Genomic DNA, 27,346 nt, shown 5'->3' on the forward strand with positions numbered 1-27,346 from the left:
GTTCAACTTACCTACTGACACAGTAGAATGCTACCAGTTTGAAGATGTCCTCAAACACTAGAACAGATCCTTCCAGATATAGTACTGATGAGAAAAAAGAAAAATATTGAGTGACTGCTCTCATTGAACCCTATGAGGGAAAAAGTCATATGGGTTTCATGCTCACTTATGTGTGGTTTCCTAGCCATCACTTGGACTAGTACAAATGGCAAAGAACTGGCTTCAGATGGCATATTGCAAAAAGATTTTTTCAGGGAAGAAGAAGGGATGAAGACCCAGCTTGCCTTAATATTAGTTAATTTAGAGGATGTTAAAGTATTATGATGATAATAGAAACAGTGGGATGAAAAATAGATCACAGCCAAATACAGTTTGTTCTAGTTAAATCTGTCACTGGCAGATGGCCGTTTTGGAACTGACATGTGGCCATTCTCCTTTGCATGATTCTTTCCCAACAACTACATGTGTGTGTCTGAAAAGCATTTTGAAGTTAAAATGCAAATAATTATTTTTTTACTGTATGTGTGAGTTGGTGTATTTCCATTCAGTATATTCTTCTCTCTAGGTATTTGTAGAATGGGAGTAATTTATTTCTATGAGAAAATAGAGTCTAAATTTTTGTTGCCAAGAGTCTAGTATAAAAATATACTAGAGAGTTTTGCAGTAATAGTCCAAAATATTTACATTATTGCAGAGGTTTTGGCCATTACCATACAATAATACAAATAATATCACCTCACATCTCTATATTAACTATATATATTTATATTCATTTTGGGCTGCCAGTAAATGCTGTGTCCACTGCAAAGGTGTTGGAACTAGGAGTGCTGAGTTGTAGCTGCACCTCCTTGCTTAAAGTGATTTTAGTCATAGACAGGGTTTACAATTTGGTTTAATGGATACCAATTGTTCCAAGGGTGACTATGCAGATTAATGCTACAATGCTACAATAGTGGCAGGGGGAGGAAAGAGAGAGAGATGGAATTCTAACAAGTTGCACAGGTCTCATAGCATTTAGTAGTAATTTAAAATAGTATACTATAGAATGTCAGTGCACCTCAGATTACTGAATTTTAGAGGCTTACCAGAGAGTTTTCAATTCATATAATTCAGTACAATTTGGACATTGATTACAGTTCAGACAGGGCAGCATAACTAGTTTTAGAACAGTTTTACATGGCGGTTTTTTGTTTGATTGTCTGCTTCAGAATTTCCTTCCATAATAGCAAAATGGCACATGAAAAACTAACACATTTTGTGAGTCTCTGATTTCAAGTGACATTATAACTAGCTGCTCCTCTTCTGTTCTGGCACATTATTATTCTGTAAGACAATGGAACACCTGCATAATGCATGGGTTTTTCATTGAACTACTTGAGTTTCATTCTCCTTCTATGTACATCACTGTAAATCAAGAAGAATTCCAATGAAAGGAATGGGTGGAAACCTGGGCCCACTGAAATCAATGGGAAATTTGCTGTTGGTTTCAGTGGGGCCAGGAGCTTGATTGATGTTAAACCTGCATCAGTGGGATCAGATTCACTTTCTGAATCTGCATCCTCCGTGGAGGCTCATGGCTACCAGGATTGCAATTGGCACCATGGGTTCAGTGTTTCAATGGACCTAGTGTATTTGGAACTATCGTTCCTCTTCTTTTTAAATCAGAGATGTCCAAATTGACATCAAACAGACATCAAAACTCATTTTCTACTCCCTGGGTGTGTCTAGACTACATGCCTCCTTCGACGGAGGCATGTAGATTAGCCAGATCGGAAGAGGGAAATGAAGCCGCGATTAAAATAATCGCGGCTTCATTTAAATTTAAATGGCTGCCCCGATCTGCCGATCAGCTGTTTGTCGGCAGATCGGGGGAGTCTGGACGCGATGCCCCGACAAAGAAGCCTTTCTTCATCGACACAGGTAAACCTGGTTTCACGAGGCTTACCTGTGTCGATGAAGAAAGGCTTCTTTGTCGGGGCATCGCGTCCAGACTCCCCCGATCTGCCGACAAACAGCTGATCGGCAGATCGGGGCAGCCATTTAAATTTAAATGAAGCCGCGATTATTTTAATCGCGGCTTCATTTCCCTCTTCCGATCTGGCTAATCTACATGCCTCCGTCGAAGGAGGCATGTAGTCTAGACACACCCCCTGTGATTTTTGCTGGAGATGCTCTTAAGTTTTAGGATACAATAACAATCATTTACACAGACCTCCAAGTTGTAACATATTTAGTCTGAAATTCTGCCAAGGCTCACCTAGATAGAGCCACTGTGGGGGAGTTGCAGAAAAGACATAAGCTAAGGCTGAAATCCTGATCCTACATAAGTCAATGGGACTTTTGCCATTAATTGCTGGGCTTAAGGACTTCTTGATCACATTCCCTTGATCCCTGGGAGGGGGTGACATAGACCTAGGCCCACCAACAGAGGGGAAAAAAAGGGGCAACTGTCCCAGGGCCCAGTGAATCTAAGGATTCACTCTGTCTAGTGTGGTTAAAGCTGTAGACATTGGAAATGACCTAAGTAGTGTCTGCTGGTACAAGAAGGGAGCTCACGATTTAAACTTTGATCCCTAGTTAACAGAATAAAAATGTATAGAATTTGTAGTTTCCAGTTTTTTAATATTTAGTTATAACACAGCACCATGAAACACCTTACACAGTGAATCAATCATAAGGTAAATAGAAAAGGGAAATTTTCACTAAGATCTTGAAGAAAACAATTTGGTAAACTGAAGGGGGGAATAAGGACTAGAATGAAGCCACTAAAAGAAAAGTCAAAATTTCCAACTGTATACAGGAGGGTAGAATTTGTTTTCTACGGATGGAGATGGCTAGAGAAGTCAGTCAAGAGAGTGATGTTCCTTGCTTGGTGTTTCCCAAATGGTGCTTCGTGGAACCCCAAGGTCCACGAAGTGAAAATAAGGTTTCAGTGAGAAAATTCCATTACAATAACATTTTATGATTTAAAAAAATAATAATTAATATTATGTGATTTTTGGTTTTAAATATGTGCAATTAAACTGGATGTTGATCTCATGGCCTTGTTTAGCATTTGTTTATTATTATCCTTACTTATTTGTGGTCTACTTTTTCAGCTCCATATAATAGACTGTTATTAGGGGTTCCGCAAAATTCAAGTTTAAAAGGGTTCCGTGGCCAAAAAAAAAAAAAAAAGGGAAACAATGCCCTTGCTTAAAGGGCCACCCTTACAGAATATTAGCTCACAGCATGAAGGAAGTTCTTAAAGTTAAGGTACAGAAATGGGAATCTGAAATTCTAAATTTTATTCCCAGTGTAATGCCAACAGATGGAACCAAACCAGGGACCTCTGGAGCTTAGTGCATGAACCTCTATTGCATGAGCTAAAAGCTGTTTCTCAGCTAAGGCTATAGAAGACAATCATCATTCTCTCTGTACAAGTGACATCATTACTGGACCTATCCCCATAAGCCACCACATCAGAGACTCATACAACTGCACATCCACTAATGTGATCTATGCCATCAAGTGTCAGCAATGCCCTCTGCCATGTATATTGACCAAACTGGACAGTCTCTACGACAAAGGATTAATGGACACAAATCAGATATTCAAAATGGTAACACACAGAAACCTGTTGGAGAACATTTTAACCTGCCTGGGCACTCACTAATGGATCTAAAAATGACTATACTATTACAAAGCCATTTTAAACACTAACTGAAAAGAGAACCTGGGGAGCTTGCCTTTATCTGCAAATTTGACACCTTTAATCAAGGTCTGAACAAAGACATGAACTGGTTAGGCTGCTACATTCAACACCCTAATGACATCAAAAGTTAAGTATTGGGCACTTAGACCCCACTCTATTAGCCTCATTTAGCATGGACACTCTAAGGGTATGTCTACACTAGCCCCCTAGTTTGAACTAGGGTGGCTAATGTAGGCATTTGAACTTGCAAATGAAGCCCAGGATTTAAATATCCCGGGCTTCATTTGCATGTTCCCAGGCGGGCACCATTTTAAAATCCCCTTAGTTCGAACTGACTGCCCACGGCTACACGCGGCAGTCAGAAGTTAATCCGAACTTAAGACCTTAGTTCGGATTAAGTGTTACTCCTCCTGCAATGAGGTGTAACAGTTAATCTGAACTAAGTACTTAGTTCGGATTAACTTCTGACTGCGGCATGTAACCACGGGCAGTCAGTTCGAACTAAGGGGATTTAAAAATGGCGCCCGCCCAGGAACATGCAAATGAAGCCCGGGATATTTAAATCCCGGGTTTCATTTGCAAGTTCAAATGCCTACATTAGCCACCCTAGTTCAAATTAGGGGGCTAGTGTAGACAAACCCTAACTGACAAGATTTTCCCCTCCCTGACAAGATTTTTCCCTCCCATCCCCTTTTTTTCTGCTATTTATTTGTACTTCTGGACCCCTTGATCCATTCATCTGAAGTAGTGCCCACAAAAGCTCATGAAACTATTTACATTTTTTGTTAGTCTCTGCAGAACCATTCATTGTTTTTTAACCTTTTGAGGAGCTTAAGGTAGCACTTCTAATATAGACACATCCTAGGTCTCTCTCATCCCAGAATCACCTGTGAACTAAATATTTTCCCTCTAATATATTCTATGGCATGGACCCAGGAATAAGCCAGCAGGTTTCTTACAGCATCTGAACAGTGAGTTAAGAGTACAGGTTGGGCCTTCCCGATCTGGCACCCCGGGATCTGACTGGTCCTAGATGAGGGATTTTGTTGGGCAAGGGGAGGTCATCTCAGGACCCCCTGCTCCCACCCCTCCTCTCGGCCAGCTCTTCACCTCCTGCTGACCCTGCAGGGCAGCCATCGCTGCTCTGGGACCTGCAGGGCAGCTGCACATGCTGTGCTGGGGATCTGGGTCCTGCCAGGCAGCCATGAGCACCACGCTGGGGCTCAGGGTCCTGTAGGCAGCCACATACGCCACACTGGGGACCCATGACTTCAGGACAGCCATGTGTGCCACACCGGGAATCTGAGACCTGCAGGAAAGCTGCAGGTACCATACTGGGGCTCTGGGACCCACTGGGCAGCCGTGTGCTGTGGATCCCTGCCCCACCAAGCTACCACAGCTCCCAGCCCTGCCGGGCAATCACACACATGTCTCCCAACCCCGCCAGGCAAACCTGCTGCTATATGCTGATGGCAGGCTCACTACAGACAGCCCACTGCCCTGCCAGCACCACAGGGATCCTTGCCACTGGCCCTCCACTGGGACAATCTGTTCCTGCAACAGCCATGCCAGACCATAGATGCTGCCAGACCAGAGAATCCCGGTTAAGAGAGTTTCAAGCTGTATTTCAATAGTTTTCACTAGCACTGGGCAAATAATTATTTCTGATTTGCTGGCAGTTCCAAGAAACTACTTTGGGGTTGAACAAAACATTCTGATTTTTTTAGTTAAATTCGCAAGAAGATGTAAATGGCATTCACAAAACTGAGGAGGTGCCCCCCTTACATGCAAAGCACTTTGGTGGGAAACCCGGCATTCAAACCCACTCTGGAGCTGGGACTTGAACCCATGTTTCCTACATCAATGTACAAACCATGGACTCTGGGGTAGAGCTTTCTCAGTCGCCCCTGTTGCCATCGTTCCCCTTTGCAGTACTACTTAAATAGTCACTAGGCCCAGGGGATCATGAGAACAATTTATAGTCTGATGCTTAGGGCACTCACCTAAGAGGGGGAACATCTTAACTCAGTGCCCTGTGCAAGGACTACCTTCTGGTAAGCACCCTCACAGCTGCATTATTGGCTATAAAAGGATGGCAATAGCAGTATCCCCTCTCCAATTTTGTGAATGAAACTTGAGTTTCCTTGTGAATCTAGTTAAAAAATTGAAACATGTTAGAAATGTCAACGGGTTTATTTTGACATTTCCCCTTTTTCTCAATCCCATAAATTTACCAAAATAGATCCAAATTTGTAAATTGTTTCAGTCAACCCAAATCTGCGTTGTTGTTTTTTTTTTTTGGGGGGGGGGGGGGAGAAGGAATGGAAAAGGATTCACATCCATTTTTCTCCAACTGTGGTCTACTTGTTCCATATTTATCCAGTAGAATCATAACCCCCCCCCCCCCCCATTCTAAAGTGAAACAGCTTTGTTTTCTTTGAACCAAAGTGCCAAGCATATTTTGATTGCTGGTTTTGTCACCATATAGTGCAGTGGGATGGTTATCATGATAATGGTCAGTTGGCGCCATTTATTATTGAATGACAACATTGATTTTTTAAAATAAACATTCTCCTCTATGAGGTCATATTTAGCCTTTAATATATGAGAGAAATCAGACACAAACAGTCATTTGCTTTGTTGCTGTATTCATGGCATATCATAAAAAGATTTATATTATGAAACATTCTTTTTTCTAATGGTTAAAGCTGCGGAGTTGCCATGTGGGAGAGGCTAGTGGTTTTGGCCCATTAAAATGAACAATGCTGTCTTGTAGAGTCTGAAAAACCGATTACAATGCAGGGTACATTGCAGGTAATAGACTATAAGTGCCTTGACACATTTGGGATTCTGTATGGCCCCTGCTGAGCAAGTGGTTAGCTCCAGGCACCTGCCTACAAGCAGGAAGAAAGTTTAACACCCATTCAGTGATATTTGCTGGTCACGTTGTACCCTTGGTGGGAGCCTGCAATAAGACCAGCTCACATAGCTTGAAAGATGTTAAACTTGTCTACATGGGTGTTCATGGGCCTTTAAAAATATTGAGTTCACTCAAATGAGCTAACGTGATTGGAAAAGTGCACCTATATCTTTGTTTAAGCAGACCTGAGCATGGCCTCTCCTTTCCTATACATAGCAGAAGCTTGTAGGCTGAAGAATGAGATGTATTTTGGAAAGGTCACTGTCCATGGTCACAGTCATAGTACTGGGGTGAATCTCAATCAGAGAAGAAGTTCTTTGGTTTGGTTATTTATTTATTTTCTATGTTAAACTTAATCTGATGTCCAGTTATAACTATTATTCCTAAAGACACTGATGAGTGTGCCTGTGTCAGGCTACTTCTCCAAAATATTCCACTCATTTATGAACCTCTGTCTCTTGGGGATCAGTCAGAGGGATGGATTTGATTTAACAGCTCATTTCTGTCTCTAACTGTAGCAGTCCCAAAAGGCTTCGTGTTGGAGGTCAGAATCACACAGGATACATGTGTATCCTCTTCTGAGAGCTTGTTTTTCAGTAGAAAGACTGATTGTAGCCGTAAAAACCCATCTGATATTTTGGATTTCCTTCTTCCCCTGAAAGTTGTTAGGTCAAACTCAATCCAGACTAGAAATTTACTTTAAAAAAAAAAAAATGGAAGCCAAGAGTTCATGTAATTTCTTGATTCCAGCACCTGGTACTTTAAGAAAGAAGGCATCACAAGACTCTCATAAAATTATTAGAGTTGGCAATACTCAAGAAGCCACTCAATGATTCAGTTGGTACAGTTGGAAATAGGACTACAATAATGAACTCTATGGAACTGTCAGTGTGCTCCTGCAAGGCCAGTTAATGAGCAGCAGCTAATGTACACTAGAATTTATACCTAGCAGGTACAGATTAATGCATTAGATAGTCAAGCCCTAAAGAATGAATGGGCCATCAAGACTGAAGTATCCACTCTTACCAAGGGCCTCTCTTTCTCAGAGTGGGAGGAGGTCAGTCTCCAGAGCTGTTACTCTGATATTTATAACACCATATTTTTTTTAGCATATCAACAAACTAAAGAAGAGGGATCTACCATTGATTACCATGGTAACATTTAATTTTCCAACTGGTACAAACAACACAGGGCAGACAATTCCACTAGAAGTGTCTTGTGGAATTTTGAGTCAATGCAGAACATCTAACTGCAATGTAGGTATTATTTATTTCAATTCATATTTAGTCTGCTCGCTTTTCCTCTGCCCTGCTCAGTGCCCACTATGAACACTGGCATACCCTGTGCAAGGTCAGGGGGGAATAGGACAGGTTCTGAGATAGTTGAGCCCCGCCGCTCCATTTTCAGGGCAATGGGGTATGAATGTATGCACAAAGTCTTCACCTCTCACTAATTGGGGATATGCTCAAGGATTTTTATTTATATCTGATCCTACAAGTGATATATAAAGCTCTTCCTCAAGTGTGTTTATTCCCCCACCCCTTTCCATTGCATGGCTTTGTGCAGAATATGCAGACTTTTGGGATTCTCAACCAGGGTACGTGTAAGCTTGGGGATACACAGCAGCAGTGCTGGAGTAAGGCTTAAACTACCTAAGCTACAGTTCAGGACCTCACAATATGAAAGACCTCTAAAAATGAAAAAACTGACTCCATTTCAAATTTTATTAAAATTGGTTGACAAGTAAAGGAGATATGAAAAAAGTTTCTCTCTAAATATAGACATTTTCATGCAAATATGTAAAAAATATACACGTCTGATTCACAAATACTGTTATCTTACCCTTACCCCTCACTAACTATTCATTATTGACAGGCAGGAGGTCTGGGCTGAGGGAAAAAATGATAAATTGCACTTGTAAAATTAGTATTTTTACAAGTAATTCTACTATCAGTCTCTTAAGGCAGTGTTTTGTTTGCCAACTGGTAAAAGTCTGACCAGTCATAATTTATTTAAATAAAAGTCTGCCTTCATAATTTATTTAAATACAGAAACAAATAAATAATCTCACTGCCAATAAAAACCGGGAAAATGTGAGATCGGAGACAGCAACGTCATGAAGCAATTTTGTCAAGCATATATTCATATGAGACTAGTCGTAGGAGTGATGTTATGTATAGCATGCCCCTTGACTACTAATAGCTGGAAAGCTGTCATCTTTTAAGTTATAGCAGGCTTAGTCGTGTAGTGCCTTCACTCCTGTTTATTTTCTTAAGTGTTAGTGTGCTCTCTTTTTTTATCTGTATATATGTATAAGTATGTATTTCAGTGTGCACACTGCTTTCTGCACTATCCATGCTTCACATGATGGAGTTTGCAGGTGATTATCTTATAGATTTGGTTCAACTGGACCTTGAGGAGGATAGATTTATGCTGGCTTCCCTTGATCAGTTTGGGAAAACTTCACTGTATTTTGATAGTTTTTCAAAAGAAAAATCCCAACAATTCATTGTTTTGTAGTGAAAATGAAATTGGAATAAACATTTGCACATATTTTATATAGTCTGGATAAACTTTGTGTTTCCCTAACAAAATTAATATTGTTTTATTTATTCATATGAAAAGGATAATTTTCCTTATTCGTAGTGTAAATAAATAATATATTCTCTTGTTTTCCTGTGAGACTATAAAGCTTTTGTGTTTATATATTCAATATCCTTTCTGTGAAAATAATATACTCTTTTTATGATATGGAGCCTTTTACATAGCATCGAGCTTCAGGCTGTCATAATTCAGTCCTGCACAGAGATCTTCTGGGTGTACATAAGCTCATCTAGATATCTGCCTCCTTTTAGAACAGTCCATGCAAAAAGCACTAACAGAATCAGTACAAACTAAAATTTCATAGAATGACTTGTTCATGCTGTTCTATGGACTATACACTGAAATGTAAGTACAATATTTATATTCCAATTGATTTTATAATTATATTGTAAAAATGAGAAAGCAAGTAATTTTTCAGCACTAATGTGCTGTGACATTTTGTATTGTTATGTCTGATTTTGTGTACAAGTCATTTTTAGGTGAGGTGTAATTTGGGAGTACGCAAGACCAATCAGGCTCCCAAAAGGCATACAGTACAGTTGCCTGAAAAAGATGAGAGCCAGTGCAACAAAACACCTCACAGTGCAATCACAGCCACCATTAATTCACCTTAAATGCTCCTCATATCACGCAGTGCGAATGACTGAAGCCCATAATCACAGTGTTTTCTTTTCTTTGTTGCTCAGAAAGGGCAGGATTCAGGACAGGATTCAGGAAATAGCTGACATAACTTGGTAAGCATGAAAAAGATCGGTAACTTGGTAAGCATGAAAAAGATCGGTATCTGTAGGTTTAAAGCTATCTGGTTGTGATGCATTAGAAAGCAGATCCACTTTCACTAGTGCAGCTAAGGAATCAATTGCAGAAGCTCAGCTATTGGACCAGCTTCTCTGTGCCACTGTTCTTTTGCCTCTTCCCTTTGTCTAATTGATCTCTCCCCCCTTCTGAACTCCATCATCCAGGAGCTCCTTTGACTATTTGCTGATTTGACTCAGCAGTGTTGCTTGCTTCTAGTTGTAGTACTCATCCACCTGTGGGAACAAGGGCATGAGCCTAAACTAGAGATAGGCCCACAGTGGAATGGCCCAAAGTTTGATCTCTGATCCCATCTTTCCTCCTCGACTTTTGGAGAAGTTGAAATCTGAATCTAACTCTGAACTTCATGACTGTGCCTATTTCTGTGATGGGCTATGTAAGTGATCAGTGCAGGATACAGATCTCTGATTGGTTGGAACAGAACCAGTGCTTTGATACTGATTTGCTTTGTCAACATCTTCATTATCTTCATTATCTCTGCAAGTTTGGGGAGAATATTCGGTGACTGCTCCTACATTTCTTCCAAAGACAGTAATTTTCAGCACTTTTCATATCAAAGTAAATTATTTGTCCTTTTCAGCTTTGCCACACAACTCTCGTGTGCACTGAAGTACAATAGCTGTCTATAAGCCAAGGTACTAGCATAACCAACTATATGGTTGTGCTAATGCATAAGCTAAGATACCGTGAAGCATAACCTAATAAAATATGTCTCATTATAAACAACATATTTGAATAATCTTGGACATCTCATTTTCCATTTATAATATCAAAGTTGTTTGTTTTTGTTAAGTTTAAGAATTTCAATTATGCTTAAATTCAAACCACGTGAAACCTCACTGAACTCAGTGGAGATACATCAGGCATTATTTTTGTTTAAAGCTCAGAATTTTTCAATTATTGCTCTGGCAACCGGGGGGGGGGGAGGGGGAGGAGAGAAAGCCACAATTGTTAAAGTCCTAACTCAGTGTTACACCCATTATGTTTTAACATCAAACAAATTCTTTTTAGTAACCACACAGTACACCTCCATCATAATCGTTCAGGAACTCACCCTTGCAATCAGTCTCAGTGCCAACTCCGCCCACACATCTACACAAGCGATTTCACCACTGGACTGAACCACATCAGAGGCTCATTTAACTGCACATCCACTAATGTGATTTATGCCATCAAATGTCAGCAATGCCCCCACTGCTATATATATTGGCCAACTGGACAGTCTCTATGGGAAAAAATTAATTAACACAAATCGGATATCTAAAAAGGCAACACACAGAAACCTGTTGGACAACATTTTAACCTGCCCTGGTACTTGTTAATGGTTCTCAAACTCACTGTGTTGTTTCAGGCCAATTCCACAAGCCAAATACACAGGGAAGCCTTGGAACTTTTAATTTCATGTACAGGTTTGGGACCCATCACAAAGGTATGAATAAAGACATTACCTGGTTAGCATACTACCTTTCACATAGTAATGACTTAAAAACAAACAAACAATGGGTATTTAAGAACAATTTGCACCTTCTTTATCAGCTTCATCTAGCATGAATAGTCTCATTGACTATTTTTCCTCCTTTTCTTCTTCTCCTAACAGAGAAGTCTTCAGGGAACTTAAACACACACAAAAAAGGGATGTCTAGATTGGACATTAGGAAAATCTACTTCAATAGGATGATGGAGAAGCACTCGAAGGCCCAACTTCAATCTATATCCCAACTTAAAAGAAAACACACGCACACACACACACACACACAAAACCAAAAAAGTGCCATTGTGGCTTAACAACCAAGTAAAAGAAGCAGTGAGAGATAAAAAGGCATTGTTTAAAAAGTGGAAGATAAATCCTAGTGAGGAAAACAGAAAGGAGAATAAACTGTCAAATTAAGTGTAAAAATATAAGAAAAGACAAAAAGGAGTTTGAAGAGCAGCTAGCCAAAACCTCAAAAAGTAAGAGCAAAATGCTTTTTAAGTATATCAGAAGCAGGAAGCCTACTAAACAACCGGGGAGAGGGGGACCCCAGAACAATCGAGATGCTAAAGAAGCACTCAAAGATGATAAAGTCACTGCAGTGAAACTAAATTCTTTGCTTTGGTCTTCACGGCTGAGGATGTTAGGGAGTTTCCCAAAACCGAGCCATTCTTTTTGGGCAACAGGCCTGAGGAATTGTCCCAGATTGTGGGGTCGTTAAAGGAGGTTTTGAAGCAAACTGATAAACTTAACAGTAACAAGTCACCAGGACCAGATGGCATTCACCCAAGAGTTCCAAAAAGAACTCCAATGTGAAACTGTAGAACTATTAACTGTGGTTTGTAACTTACACTTTAAATCATCTTCTGTATGTAATACAGGTAATATTAGGTCCCATCAGATCCCTGAGGGAGTCAGAGTCCAAGAATATTGATTCTTACTTTTTGGAGGGCTTCAAGATAGTAGGAAGATAGCTAATGGAACACCAATATTTAAAAAGGGCTCTAGAGGTGATCCTGGCAATTACAGACCCGTAAGTCTAATGTCAGCACTGGGCAAATTAGTTGAAACTATAGCAAAGACTAAAAATGTCAGACACATAGATGAACATCATTTGTTGAGGAAAAGTCAACATGGTTTCTTGTAAAGGGAAATCATGCCTCACTAATCTACTAGAGTTCTTTGAGGAGGATCAACAAACATATGGACAAGGGGGATCCAGCGGATATAGTGTATTTAGATTTCCAGAAAGCCTTTGACAAGGTCTCTCACCAAAGGCTCTTAAATAAAGTTAGTTTCCATGGTTTGATAACTGGTTAAAAGACAGGAAACAAAGGGTAGATATAAGTTTTCAGAATGAAGAAGGGTAACTAGTGGTGTCTCCCAACGGTCCATACTGAGACCAATCCTATTCAACCTATTCATAAATGATTTGGAGAAATGGGTAAACAGTGAGGTGGCAAAATTTGCAGATGATACTAAACTGCTCAAGATAGTTAAGACCGAAGCAGATTGTGAAGAGCTTCAAAAAGATCTCACCAAACTAAGTGACTGGGCAACAAAATGGCAAATTAAATGTAATGTTGATAAATGTAAAGTAATGCACATTGGAAAAAATAATCCAAACTTTAGCTACAACTACTCAAGAGAGAGATCTTGGAGTCATTGTGGATAGTTCTCTGAAAACATCCACTGAGTGTAGCGGCAGTCAAAAAAAGCAAACAGAATGTTAGGAATCATTAAAAAAAGGGACAGAGAATGTCTTATTGCCTCTATATAAAACCATGGTACGACCACATATTGAATACTGCATACAGTTATGGTTGCCTAATCTCAAAAAAGATATATTGGCATTGGAAAATTATTTACTTGTTCCCATAATAAAAGCAATAGGGGTCACCAAATGAAATAGGTAGCAGGTTTAAAACAAACTAAAGGAAGTTTTTCTTCACACAATGCTCAGTCAACCTGTGGAACTCCTTGTCAGAGGATGTTGAGAAGACCAGGACTTTCCAAGGTTAAAAAAGAACTAGGTAAATTCATGAAGGTTAAGTCCATCAATGGCTATTAGCTAGGATAGGCAGGAATGGTGTTCCTACCCTCTGTTTGTCAGAGGCTGGAAATGGATGACAGGAGTGGGATCACATGATGATAATCTGTTCTGTCCACTCCTTCTGGGGTATCTGGCTTTGGCCACTGTTGGTAGACAGGATACTGGACTAGACAGACCTTTGGTCTGACTCAGTATGGCCATTATTATGTAATAGGTTACAAAGGGAGGTGATAAACTGTCCACATTAGAGGTTTTTAAGTTCCTGCTTGACAAAGCCCTAGCTGGGATTATCTGAGCAGGAGGTAGGCCTATATGACCTCCTGTGGTCTTTTCTGTTGTGTAAAGCCTCCATCCAATCCGGTGTAATGTGAATGTAAGACACGTAACTTTTTGTATTATAAGTCATGTTAGTTTCAGCCATTGCAAGTCAGTGCCTCTCTGCTACTGTATGCCATGTAATTCTCAGTTGTTCTAAATTATGCCAGTTTCTATTGCAAGCCATGTAACTTTCATGTAACGTTTCAAGTTCTGCCACTTCTTGCACAATTTGTAACTTCCACCTATTGCTTGAACAATCTTTAAGCTCTGTAACATTCTGTCCAGTGGCAAGGGAGTATGTGTGTGTGTGTAAATGGTGTGAACAGGGTAATGTCTGTGCCTTTGTGGAGAGGAGCCAGGAGATCACAGAGAGGAGCCAGGGGCTAGGTGTGGTCTGATGTAATCTTTGCTTGTGTAACCCACACACCTAGGGTGGTTCACTATCCCATGCAGTGGTACCTAGACCATAGCAACAGATAAGAACAAGAGACCTCTACAACATAGGCTAAGAGCCACCTGGCTTGTAGCAGCTCCTATACTAAGTTTCAGAGTACTCAGGTTCAAATCCACCTGGTGGCAATTACGCTTGCATATGAGACACACAAAGGAACAGAAGTGCAACAAAAATGAGGAGAAGAAGAAATTAATATACATGAAGAAAATGAGGTCTGGGTGGGCCTCTTGGTGACAGAGAAAGAACTCAGTGTAGGTGACAGGGGCCACCCAGCTCAATGAAGAGAGCATACAGACTAGTGGTCCCCAACCTTTTGGAGGTGCGGGGGCAGTGCCCCCCATAGCCTCACACCTGGGGCCGGTGCTCGCCCTGTGCCCGGGCATAGGGCCACTCATTCACTGCATGCCCGGGGGCAGGGCTGCCCATGTGCTGTGCACCCAAAGCCGGTGCTTCCCATGTGCCACACGCCCGGGCACAGCAATGCCTATTCGCCGCACGTCCAGAGCCGGCGCTCCCCATACACCGTGTGCCTGGGGGCGGGGCCACCCATGTGCCCGGGGGCGGGGCCACCTATGCGCTGCGTGCCCGGGACTGGCACCACGCATGCACCGTGCGCCCAGGGTGGGGCTGGCCCCGAGCACTTGGTGGGTGCATGTAAATGCCCCGGCGGGCGCCATGGCGCCCGTGGGCACCGCGTTGGGGAACACTGATACAGACCATAGGTTGTATGATCAGCTCACTGGCCTGCATTGGTGAGTGCAGGCAGATACATCAGACTCACCATACTTGGCTTCTTTTGCTGTCTGCGCAACTTGTCGTGCACAAGGGTGTGAGTGTATGAACGTGTGCACATATGTGAAGGAGTTCTATTCTCTTTTTGCTTGATTCAATAGTGGCATTGAATAAATCAATATAAGTATAACCCTGGGTTGGTCTCCAGTGAAATTCGGTAATATTTTCCAACCCTAATCTTCTATGACTCTGTACCCACAGAGGGCATAGAGAACAACTGATCACCATCATCTTTGTAACAGCCCTACCACCTCATTACGCAGAGTTTGGAGAGAGTGGTTGAGTTTTGTTCTTTAGTGTGACTTCCAGCGGGTTTCTTAGGTAAGTGTTACAGCTTTAGGCCCACAGCTCTTGTTTAGACCACATCCTATGGGCCATCTGTATTATGTATTTGGAATTTTTCAGTGTGATTTTATGAGCTGAATACACATTTTAGGCTGGCCCATAATTCCACTGACCCCCTAGCACTGTGCCTGGGGTTTCCTTTTTAAAAGTGATACTAGCTTGTGGAGCTCTGCCAATGAGCAAAGACGGGGCAGGACAGGAAATACCTGGTGCACAGAGTCTGATCAGAGGTACAGGGACTCTGGACAGAAGGTCTTTGTCTCCAGGTGATCACTTACCAGGATTTGTGGGTTGGGTCTATTCCAGTGAGGGGCAAACCCTGTTTCCCAACAAAATGTTAGGGACCTCCATCAAGAAAATTAAAACAACCTTGTGGAGATTCCTACCTTGTACCCGCTTCTCCCAAGTGCTTGGGATGGGGTGAGAGGACCCAATATTGTCCATAAAGTGCTATCGTTCTCAAGGTACTTGGGACACTTCAGAGATCACCCTCATCATAGCAACATGAAATACACATTATAGCAATAAAGTTAAAAAAAAGTCTTACAAATCTCAAAAATATAGAGACACACGCAAATAGGGAGAATCCAAATAAAAATAGGAGATTTAGGTGCATCAGTCTGAGTGGAGGAGAAGGTGCTAAAGAAAACACCTTAGGAAGAGAAAGATTTCAAACATGGGGAGAAAGCTATTGATCTTGATTTCAAGAGGAGAGTGATTTCCACAGCCTAGGGCTATGTTTACACTGCAGAGTTTTTGTGCAAAAACAGCCATTTTTGTGCAAAAACTCACAGAGTGTCCACACTACAAGCACATTTTTTCACAAGAAAACGTACAGTAGATCGTCAGAAGACAGGGCTTTTTGCGCAAGAGTTATTCCTCTTTCTATGAGGAATAAGTCTCTTTGTGCAAGAGCTCTTGCGCAAAGAGGCATGTGTGGAGGGACAACGTGTGCTCTGATGGCCATTCTATGAATAGCCATCAGAGCTTTCTTGTGCAAGAGCATCCATGGCAGTGTGGACGCTGTCTTGCACAAAAGCACATGGCAGCATAGATGTACTTTTGCGCAAGAACTTTTTGCGGAAGATCTCTTCCGCAAGAAGCCTGCAGTGTAGACATAGCCTAGCAGACACCATCACCAAAGCTACAGTACCTGTTTAAAGTCTGTCTCATGAACTCATGGCCAAACCTGCAACCCTCTCTCTCATGAGCAGTCTTGAAGTCAATGGGACTAATTACATGAGTCCGGGTTGCAGAATGAATTCTAGAAAAGCAATACCCATGCTGAAGTTCTGATGCTTACAGTACTTTAACTATGTTTGGATGTCTCATACTCTACAACCCTCCTCAGCTCTGGTTTATTTGCCTGGTTAACTCTTTAATGGTTTTATCAAAAATCATCTGTTCTTCCCTATTTTGTAGGTGAAGTGAGTTACTTCTCTTATTCACCCCTTGCTCTGTGCATTTGGAAAGGACTCACATCCTCTCGTGTGTCAAGAAAGAGAATCAGTTGTTATATGGTGCACATTCAAAATGCAAATGTATTTGCAGAACTATAGAAAGAAAACTAAACTTGAAATAGACATTTTATGAAACTGGATTTTAAGAATGAAAATCTTGAATAATTCACATCATTTCTCAGAATTAAGCAGGAAACATAACATATATGGTGCTTGAGGAGTGCTTTATTAGATCCATCTCCCTCATTTTTATAACCATATAGAAGATTCATAGATGTTAATAGATAAGAAGTCCTAGTTGGCTCTCAATAATATGCAGCATTGTTCATGGGTTAATAGGACCAATAAGAGCTGTTGTGCAGTGTAAATGGCTTCTTGTACATTGTTTTTCTCCTGTTGTTAAAGGCACATGGACTCTAATGGTGAGTCTAAACTTTACACAGCACCCTTAAACTCTAAACAAGATACGCAATTTGCGCTCTGCATGTATTTTGAAATACGTTATTTCAAAATTTGGTGCATCTACACAGCACCAAATTTCAAAATAACATGCTATTTTGAGACATCCCTTAACCCTCGTAGAACAAGGGTTACAGGGATGCCGGAATAGCACACCCATTATTTCAAAAGATATTTTGCAATATTGGGTGCGTTTCACAGATGCGGGGTAGGTACCTCAGGTATTCCAAAATAGCCTCACTGTCTAGACGTACCCTAGGTGTCTGATCTTTTTCTACTACACAGGTTAACACTAATGTAACTCTTGATTTACATGAGTGTAAAAGAGAGAATCAGAGTCTGAAGATTCTCTGTTCCAAGATGGTTCTAATCACCTGAAATTACAGCTGAAAATGGGCTAAGCAGATGGTGTTCAAAGCTGGAAAGATTTCAGGTTAGGGATCAGGATTAGGGCAAATCAAAAGTAGGGGTTTGAGCTCAGATTTAAGATAATAGAAATGCCACACAAACTAGTAGAAATACTACTGGGTCTCACGTAATTTCTGCCATCTCTCAATGGAGAAAACCTTATAAACTAATTTTTTTGCAACTTGTCCATTTTCTTGGGGGGCATACAAATTGTAATTAAAACAAAAGAGTTATCTTTGAATTTGGGATCTGACCTAGAAAAAAACCCTGTAGGGGCAGGCTTGGATCCAAGGCTTCACACTCCTCATTGTCATTGTCAACTCATGCAATCATATCACGAGTCTCCTGATATTTGCTGTTTTTCTCAAAACCCCAGTGGCTGGATTCAGGATGTTGCAAGAGAATCTCAGTTGTCATTTTTAAAAAAATTGTAGGTTGTTATCCTTCACGGTTTGGAGACAGGCACAACTGGAATTTAAATGCCCTGGAAGTAAGAAAATAGAACAGGTCAAATTCCACTCAGCTACACCTGTGTTCAACCACTGAGCTCAATAGAGCCCAGTGTTGAGTAGGACTGTACAGGTGTGTCAGAGAAGAAGTTGTCCCCATTTCTTCATATCTTCTAAAAAGACAGCCTCCAAAAGATGATAACTGAGGGTACGTCTAGACTGAGAGGATCTATCGGAAAAAGATACACAAACTGCAGAGTGCATTTTGCGTTTCTTTTTCTGATACTTTTGTCGGAAGAGGCTTTTCTGAAATTGGCCGTGTCTAGACAGGGCCAAATTTCAGAAAACTCCCCTCTTTCTAAAGCCCCCTTCTACCTCGTGGAACAAGGAATACAGGGGTTTCTGAAAGAGCGAGTTTGCTCTTCCACAAAAAAAAGTGGAAGAGCAAATATTCTCTGGCTGTGGCAGTTTTTTCGGGATAACTCTGGTATCCCGCAAATCCCCCCTCCCTCCCCCCCCCCCCCCCCCCCGCAGTCTAGCCATACCCTGGATCTCCAAAGGCCAAATATTTAGTTCCTTCCTTTAGAAAATTTTAATTAGTGGGAAACTGCTTGAGCAAGGACTAAGAAAACCTTTAGCAAAAGTATCAGAGTTAGACCTATATGATTTGTGGGAAAAGGTTTGAAACTTGGATTTGCATTCTGCCAATAAAAATATTTCTTAACAATGGGCATATTGTCTAACCCACATGAAATAAGAACAAGTCCCCTATTAACAATTAGAAGGCAGGAAATACAGCATTTCTATTTGTTAAAACTCCATCCTTTATATAGAAATTCTTATCAGATACCCTCAAGTCACATAGATAAACTTCTTACAGGAAAAAAGTAACAGGAACATACCAGCAAAATAATACGTTCCCTGGACAGCTATGAAACTAATTCTACACAAGAAGATCCTCAGAATGTTGTTGGGACACAGTTATCCAAATATCACTTTCCTTTATTTCATGATGTCTGTAAATCAAGAAAGCAGCTAGGAGTCACCATGATTAACTCAAAGGTTTGTGATGTGCAGTGGGAGGCTGCTGAAAGAGTAAAGGAAGCAAAACAAGGCCTCAATTTAGGATTCTCAGAGGAACTAGAAAGGGACTTTTCAAAGTCAGAACAAGTGATGTCCTTGGAAACCCCCTGGGACACCGGCAAACTAGGTGCCAGTTCTTGCCAGAGCTGTCAGCGTCAGATTAGCATTGACAAAATTCATAGCTGGAAACTATACCAGCTTGCTTGTATATTAGTATTGTTGAAGATAGGTGTCAGGTTTAGAAGAACATGTTTAGACTCTGTGGAATGCTTGAAAGTTGCTGCATGTATTAGTTTCACTTGTAATGTTTATGCCTAAACTATGAGGTGATTTGTAAGTATTGCTTGATAATTGTAAAAATGCCTGCTCTGGACCTGTGAATCCAGACAGGAGGAATGGTGCACTGCCCAACAGTAAGGGCTACCAAAACTAAATGGGCCACTGTGAATATCTCGCATAAAGACTCAGTTAGTGACCCTCTCACACCCAGCAAGGTGATACTTGCAAGAAAGTCCATTCATCAGCTTGCATGCTGGAATAAGGGACAGTGAACAGGGTCACACGAAAATTTCCTTCTCTTTTAGCTGTTTGAACTCTCACAGGGCTGGAGCTAAGAAACAGAGCTCGCCAGGGTGAACCTGGGTTATCTTAAAACACATTCAGAGCTGACAGATTACTACAATTCTGTCACCTTTTTAAAGATATATACACATACATATATGCACACACACGTTGCCTGCTTTAACCTGTAAATAACTTTCCTTTCCTTTTCCTGATTAATACATCCATAGTTACTTTACTATAGGATTGGCAACAAGCATTATATCTGGTGTGAGATCTGAGGCACTAGTTGATATGGGGTGACTGACTGTTGTCTCAGGACTTTTGGTAACCTGAATCTTTTCTGATCTTTGATGTATGGCAACTGACAAATCACTAAGTTCAGCTTGCCTGGGTGGCAAGATAGACTGGAATGCTCACAGGTCAGTTTGTGAATCTGAGGTAAGACTGTTCTAGTGCTTCAGGAGTTCACATATGTTACGGGGATGGTGACATTTAATCCCAGATCACACCACTAGTTTGGGCTGTCTGCCTTGCTTATTGGCTGTTTGCCCTAAGGTTGGCACCCTCAGCTGTGATTCACTCCAGACAGCATGACACCCTCATCCAGATTTCAACTGGTATGACAGTTCCTTGTAGGGCAGCTCTAATTACAGATTTGGTCAATTTTGTCAAGGATGATTGGTATATCATAGTAAGAGTACTCTACACTCAGGGGTGCTGAAACAATTTTTACAGTGGGGTAGGCAGAGAGCCACTGAACTACACTAAATGGAAACCATGTCAAGTTAGGGCATGCTGCAGCCCCTGACCCTCCCCCCTTACTTTCAGCACATATGTCTACATCCACCTACTCAATGCACATTCCCACGGCTAAGCAGTTTCTTTTGTTTGCCTCAGCAAGTGTCCTAATGCTAATGTTTACATGTCTTACATTTGTTTCAAAATAAAAAGAAACGCACTTTAGGAAAGTAAAAGAATATGAACTGCCACAATACTAATCTCAAAAACTCAGCACTTGTATTAAATCCATTTAAAGTCTTCTGACATGAGATTCTTTGCTAAAGCAACTATCTTTCAAAGAAAAAAAATCAGAGCAGATGTATTAGGTTTCTCCAATTTTACCATCTTCTCATGTAGCTTTGTATCTGATACAGTCCTTTAACTTTATTAAAAATAATTCATTTCTATTCCTCTAGATTGAACAAGGTGAGTGACTTACCCTAAATGAAGAAGAAATCAAAAGCATGACCCTTAGAGCTTGCTCTAGTCTGTTGCTGTCAAGCTTGCTAAGTATGAAGAACTGACAAGGTATCTAGGACACATCACTGACAGAACTCAGGCTAAAAATAATGTGAAGAGCCATGATAGGAATCTGACTTCTGCATGACTATGGAGATCATGATCCATGAGGTGCCATTTCTCATGCTTCTGAATGGGAAGCAATTTTTAATTTTACCATTCCACTAATTGTACCATTTTGATAAATATGGTATATAATTACTTACTTGCTGTTATTCACAAGAAGTTCATTTCTGTATGCACCCTAGACTATCTGGGTTATACATGAATTAAAACTGTGAGGAAATTATTTGGAGAAATGTTACACTAAATCCTTAAGTTTTTTGTCATTCTTGGGGACAGATATTGAGCTGGAGTAAATCAATGTAAGGAATGGAGTGAATTAATTACACCAGCTGAGAATGAGGCCCAAACTTCTACCTTACTATGGATAGTTCACGTACAGAAAATTTTTTAAAAAATTAGCTACACTATTATATTGTGTTTTTTTTAATAAGAGTTTCCTTTATTCCTAGGAACCTGAGATTTTATAGTGCAGAATACAAGCTGAATAACTGTAGCATCTGGACCCAATGATGTGGGTTCAGAAATTCAATTTGCTAACAGCTCCAAAGAATAACTGGTAGTATAAAAATATAGCTCTCCAAGCAATATCTAAATTATATTTTCATAGAGTCTTAGAAGATTGGGATTAGAAGAGACCTTCTAGACACCTAGTTCAACTCTCAGCTCAGAACAGTACCAACACTCCAACTAAAATATTTATTTACAATAAAGAATCTTCTCTCCAGATCCTTCAGTTATCCCTTAAAGTTCGCATAATGTGTTCTTTTGGAATAATGCATAGATATTACTACAGAAGTTTAATAATTCTTAAAATTGTTCAAGATGGTTTGACACACTGTGCCATGAAACACCATTATACACAATTCAAGACTAGATGCCTTTTTGGAAGATGTACATTATCAGAGCCAAGTTACTCAGTTCAATATATGATTAAATAAATCGTATAATAAAACTCTATGGCCTAATGATATACTGCAAATCAGACTGGATGATTTGAAGGTTCCCTCTATCATTAAACTCAATGAATCCATTAGTCTAGGAATATTCCTGAGCTATTACCGTTTGATAATCCAGACAAACAAATATAAGAAAAAAAAGTCAACCCAGTAACTGTGAGGGAAAAGAAACCACTAATGATTCTAGTTATCAGAAATTAATATAAAACATTACAGGATGAATCCAAGAGTAAAACTTGGTCCCCACTCTGGCTGGCTGCGTAGCAGAGCTGGGTATACTGTTGTAAGCCCTCTTCCAGCAGCAAGGGCTAGGTCTTTATTTTCTAGGATTCTTTACAATTTCTTAATTTTTGGCTTGATTACCCCCCTCCCCAGTAACCTGAAAACCTATAACCACTATGGGGCCTTTGTGAGGCAAATCCATATCATGCACTAGCACAAACTGAGGGGGAGGGGAAAGGTCAGGTTGAATGGGCACAAATATTGACAGTTTACCATTAACCTCAGGGTGCATAAGTCCTATCTCATAGAGCTGGAAGGGACCTTGAGAGGTTGTTGAGTCTAGTCCCCTGCCCTCATGGCAGGACCAAGTACCATCCCTGACAGATTTGCCCCATATCCCTAAATGGCCTCCTCAAGGATTGAACTCACAACAGTGGGTTTAGCAAACCAATGCTCAAACCACTGAGCTATCCCTCCCCCACAGTCCCAAGCAATTAGAACAAACTGCATCAGTAAGTTAGGGTATATCTCCCAGCTTCACATTCTCAGTTTGTAGATCCCCAACTTCACACTCACAGTCTGGGGTTCCAAGAGTCCAGGAAAGATCAGGGTTCCTGTTTCATAGGTTGCTCTGGGGCTCTACCATCTCTCTTGCCATATTCATATCATCTGGCGAGGACTCCCAGTCCTCGCCAAAGTCATTAGGCTGACATAGATGCTTGCTATAAATTTCTATGCTCCCACTATAATGCATGTAACTGCAATGCTCCCCTGCTGGAAGTTGTGGTCTGTGGTGAGTTCAACTTCTGGTTTGTTCTGCCTGAGTCTCAAGTGATCAAAACTGCTGCTAGGTTCTCACTTCTGCTTACCACTGGCTAAAAAGCTGGATCATCTTTGCTTAAGTAAGGTAACTACATCTTTTAGCTCTGCCTTGTTTTTTAAGCTATAAGAGGCTCAGTGGTCTTAGAAACTCTTCCAAGTCTCTGCCACCCAAAGAGATATTCCCAGCAGCTTTCTAGGAATGCACCATTTCTTTATCCTCTGGCTCTGTCCTGGGCCTCTTATCCCCTCTCAAGCAAACATCAGTTTTCATCAGGGTGACCCCATATCCAGTCCTTGCCCAATTCAACTCTCCTTGCTCTCCAGCAGATGCCATAGAAGTGTGAGGGCACAAAACTGCATCTTTCACACAGTGCGACATTGAATGCTCCATATGCACTAGGTCACACTGCAGGGAGGATGCCATTTTGTTCTACTAACTGGCCTCCTCTGCACAGCATGACCTTACACACCTTATACAAGTGAAGTCATGCTGTGCCCCTCTGATGGAAGATGTGCTAGGGCTGCAGGGCAGCGTGAAACAGACGTGCCGGGGCAGAGCCAAGGCACATATTAAGTTCTGGTGACTTTGTGCTCACACAAAAGTCTGTATTGGACTTTGATTTCCTCTTGCTTTCTTATAAAAGGTTCAGTCAGCCAATCAGAGAACAGAAATAGCACTAACACTCCTTTGGGAACCAGTCCTACACTGAATGCTGAAGACACAGTCAAAACAAATAATTCGGGAACCACCAACTGGTCAAAATGTTTGTACTAAGTGTCTGAATAAGGAATAAATTAGCAAAAAAACAAAGTCTGTTGGCAGCTATTTTAAGAACAGAAATAAAGACTTAATAGATTGAGATTGATTCTCCATTGCCTTGCATGTTCTATCACTACTGACACCTGTATAAATGCTTCCATTCTGGATAAAAAGCTACCCTTATAATATGGAGTATGTTGCATTATCCTGTGCACAAGTACAAATCAGTAGAGAACTGGGCCAATTAATCTGAACAAATTTTCCTAGAGGAGTCAAGATCTGCTCATCAATCTTTTTCATTACAAGCACATTATGTACATACTTTGCAGTCAAGAGAAGAGACAAAAGACTTGAGAAAACTTACGTGATTTTTCTTCTTTAATGTTATACTCCTGCACATCAGAAGCTGCATTCTGGCCTGGGAAGTAGACTGAAAGGACCATGTTGTTCATGTTACCATCTTTCCTAACTAGGAATATCTGGAACAGAAGTAGAAGCTTGTGAATTTGATGTTAGGCAGCAGAGAATAAGATTCTCTCCAGTAACCATAGAAAAGCCTTTTTCAATTCAATTCAAATCTAACACATTTCATTCCAGTTTCACTCCATGACAAAGATCCCCAATACTGTGGGAATATTTTCTCTGGGCGAAATTCATCCCTGCAAAAGGGACAAGCAAAATCCCAATGCACCATACACATCCCACCTAACCTGAAGACAAAGCTGCACAACTTCTCACATTTTGTCAAGGGACACGACCTGATGCAATACCTCACAGAATGGTGAATTTACCCAGTACATCCTTGCTCAAGTTTCTAACACTGGTATAAGAATAGGGGCCACCTAAACCTGCATAGGAAGAAAGATTAAAACAACCATAAGTTGATTTTATAGCAAAAAAAAAAAAAACTCTTGGTCCTGAGTGGCTCAAAGCAGTGGGTGTAGTGAACTAGCACAGGGGCAAGTTTAATCAAGAAGAGAAAGGGCTTTCTGGCTGAGCCAGTTCCTTCTATACACGCTACGAGCTCTGTATGCATTTCGCAGTAGTGAGTTACTAATCACACTCCAGTGTCAAATATTTATTTAACTTGCAGCTTGAAATCCTAGGGGCAAAGACAAATCTTTGTCATCATCTCTTCCTTAAAGAAGCTATAGGTAAAAGACAGCCAGTCAAGGTGTTTATAAAAAGGATTTGGCTAATTCTGGAGTCATGGTATTAACATTATAAAGAAGTGAGAGTCTGGGAAATGATTCAATAATTGCAGTGCAGTGGAACTACACCCAGAAAGCTTTGATTTCTTTGGAAGAGGAACTTGTCTCATAGCCAAGTGGCAATGCGGTATTGCCATAGAGGGAACTGAGTATAGCTCAAACCTTCAGGTTGGGAGCACGTCACATTCACGCAACCACCCTGGCCACAGCCTAGAGTAGTTTTGCTATGATGGGAAGTAGAGTGTCTATCTTGTGTGGCTCTCCATTCAATTCAATAGAGTAGAGAGCCTGATAAGGTCTTCTGCTCTCGGATATGAAATCCAGTCCTTCAGCTCATAGTTACACTGGATCAAACTCACTGAACGGGCAGCCTGACCCCAGGCCACGATGGTGAGGAACAGCCCAGTGACATAGGTTAGAACCCTCAGCTGTGGGAGCTGAGGAACAAAGATTAAATAATTCCCTCCCTCTTCTCTCATCACCGAAGATGGGAAGGTGGAGGATGCTCACACCCAGTGTTCCCTCAAAACAGCATGGCAGTCCCACCCACTCAGAGGCTCAGGGCTCCGTGGACTGACTGGGTGGGGCTGATTAATCACCTGTGAAGCTGTGTACCTTAGAGGGAACACTGCTCACATCCATCTCGGGCATCTGGCTATCTAGGCATTCCTATCCTTGGAGAATTAATATATGTTTGACTCCTGAGATGACTGAGTTATTATCACTTGATCCATTTTGGTTCAATTCAGATTAACAAGGTGAGAAGTGAAACCTGGAAACTGGTCTGTTCTTTTCTGTTCAGGAAGGCTCGTTGCCATGGTTCCAAAGGTTAAACTTGGGCCATGTCTGCTGAAATGTGGCCTTAACCACACAGGTTTCCCAAAACGTGCAGCTAGCTCGTTGGGTGGGAGCTGTTTGTGTAAGTCTTTCCAGATTGTGCTTCTGGGGGGTGTTGAGAGCAGCTCCGTTCTAGAATGAGCTCCAGAGCAGCAGATCATGTGCTGCCCTACCTCTCTGACATTAGGGCAGGGGAGGGCAAGATGCAGCCCACCAAGCCTTTTGATCCAGCCCATAACCCACCCTGCTAAGACCCCGAGGCAGGCTCTCCACTTGCTGCAACCTGAGGCTGCTCAGAATGGCTGGCAGCACCCTCCAGGCCAGGGATGGGGAACCTTTATTGGTTGGGGCCACACAAAAAAATATCGGTCGGGGGCCACATACAAGTGGGAAGCAAAAAATAAATTTAAAAAAACCCCAAACCTCTCACTGATGTGGCCCCCGACTGAGATGGACAAAGACACTCCCTATGTTCCCCTTGCACACGAGACCCTGCGGGGGAGCCTAGTAGATTTGGTGTGCTCCAGGCCTGTGGTGGGACGGTGGGGGACTTGAGTACCAGCATGGGCTCCCCAATGCTGGAGGAGGGGCCTGAGTCTCAGGGGCAGACAAGCTGAGGGCCATATCCAGCCCCCAGGCCTTATGTTCCCCACCCCTCCTCTAGGCACTGAGCACTTCTGGCAGGATGGAGGAGGGAGATTTTGCGCACTGACCCCACCCCAAGCCCAATCACCCTTTCTATAGAGATGTGCGTCCCTTAACCACTTACCAAAATCTTGGCATGGCCCCACATCAAAAAGTATTGCCCACCCCTGCATTAGGAAGCGTATATCCGATGCACCCCCTTGCACAGGACACAGCATCAGCACATGCTGGTGACACTTTTCTCCCTTTGGGTGTCACACCTCTGTAGCTGCCTCTCCTGACTGCCCATTGCAAAGTAGGAAGGATCACGTCTGTGAAAGAAATGGGCTGGGGGAGCGGAGGTACAATTTGCCCCCTAATATCCTTTGGAGACACTGCCCATCCCTTTATGTCTTGGAGAGCTTTCAAGACATTTAAAGTCGCAGCAGCTGGATGCCTTTGCAGGAACCAGCAAATGTCAGAGATGTTGGTTTTTAGCTTGGCACAGGCTGGATTTTGTCCCTCAACACTGACTCAGAAAATGGAAAGGCGACATCCATAGCCATCCTCATGAGACCATGTGACTTCCCTGCGTACGCTGCAGTTTATGCAGCCTATTCCCATTTCTCACCTTGCCTTCAGCTAATGGTAACACGCTC

General features: G+C 41.6%; 1 protein-coding gene across 2 annotated transcripts in view; it reads right to left on the reverse strand.

Annotated features, from left to right (window-relative positions):
* RIN3 (Ras and Rab interactor 3) overlaps positions 1-27,346 on the reverse strand; it is a 101,304-nt gene that overhangs the window by 39,325 nt on the left and 34,633 nt on the right. For both annotated transcript variants that reach the window (XM_025189929.3, XM_075926686.2), the window contains exons 3-4: positions 24,380-24,494; positions 12-84 (exon numbers count right to left, since the gene is read on the reverse strand). In XM_025189929.3, coding sequence (XP_025045714.2) covers positions 12-84; positions 24,380-24,494 — 188 coding nt within the window. The remainder of the gene's footprint in view (positions 1-11; positions 85-24,379; positions 24,495-27,346) is intronic.

Source organism: Pelodiscus sinensis, chromosome 5 (assembly GCF_052426305.1).
Source record: "Pelodiscus sinensis isolate ZL-2025 chromosome 5, ASM5242630v1, whole genome shotgun sequence".
Lineage (NCBI taxonomy): Eukaryota > Metazoa > Chordata > Testudines > Trionychidae > Pelodiscus > Pelodiscus sinensis.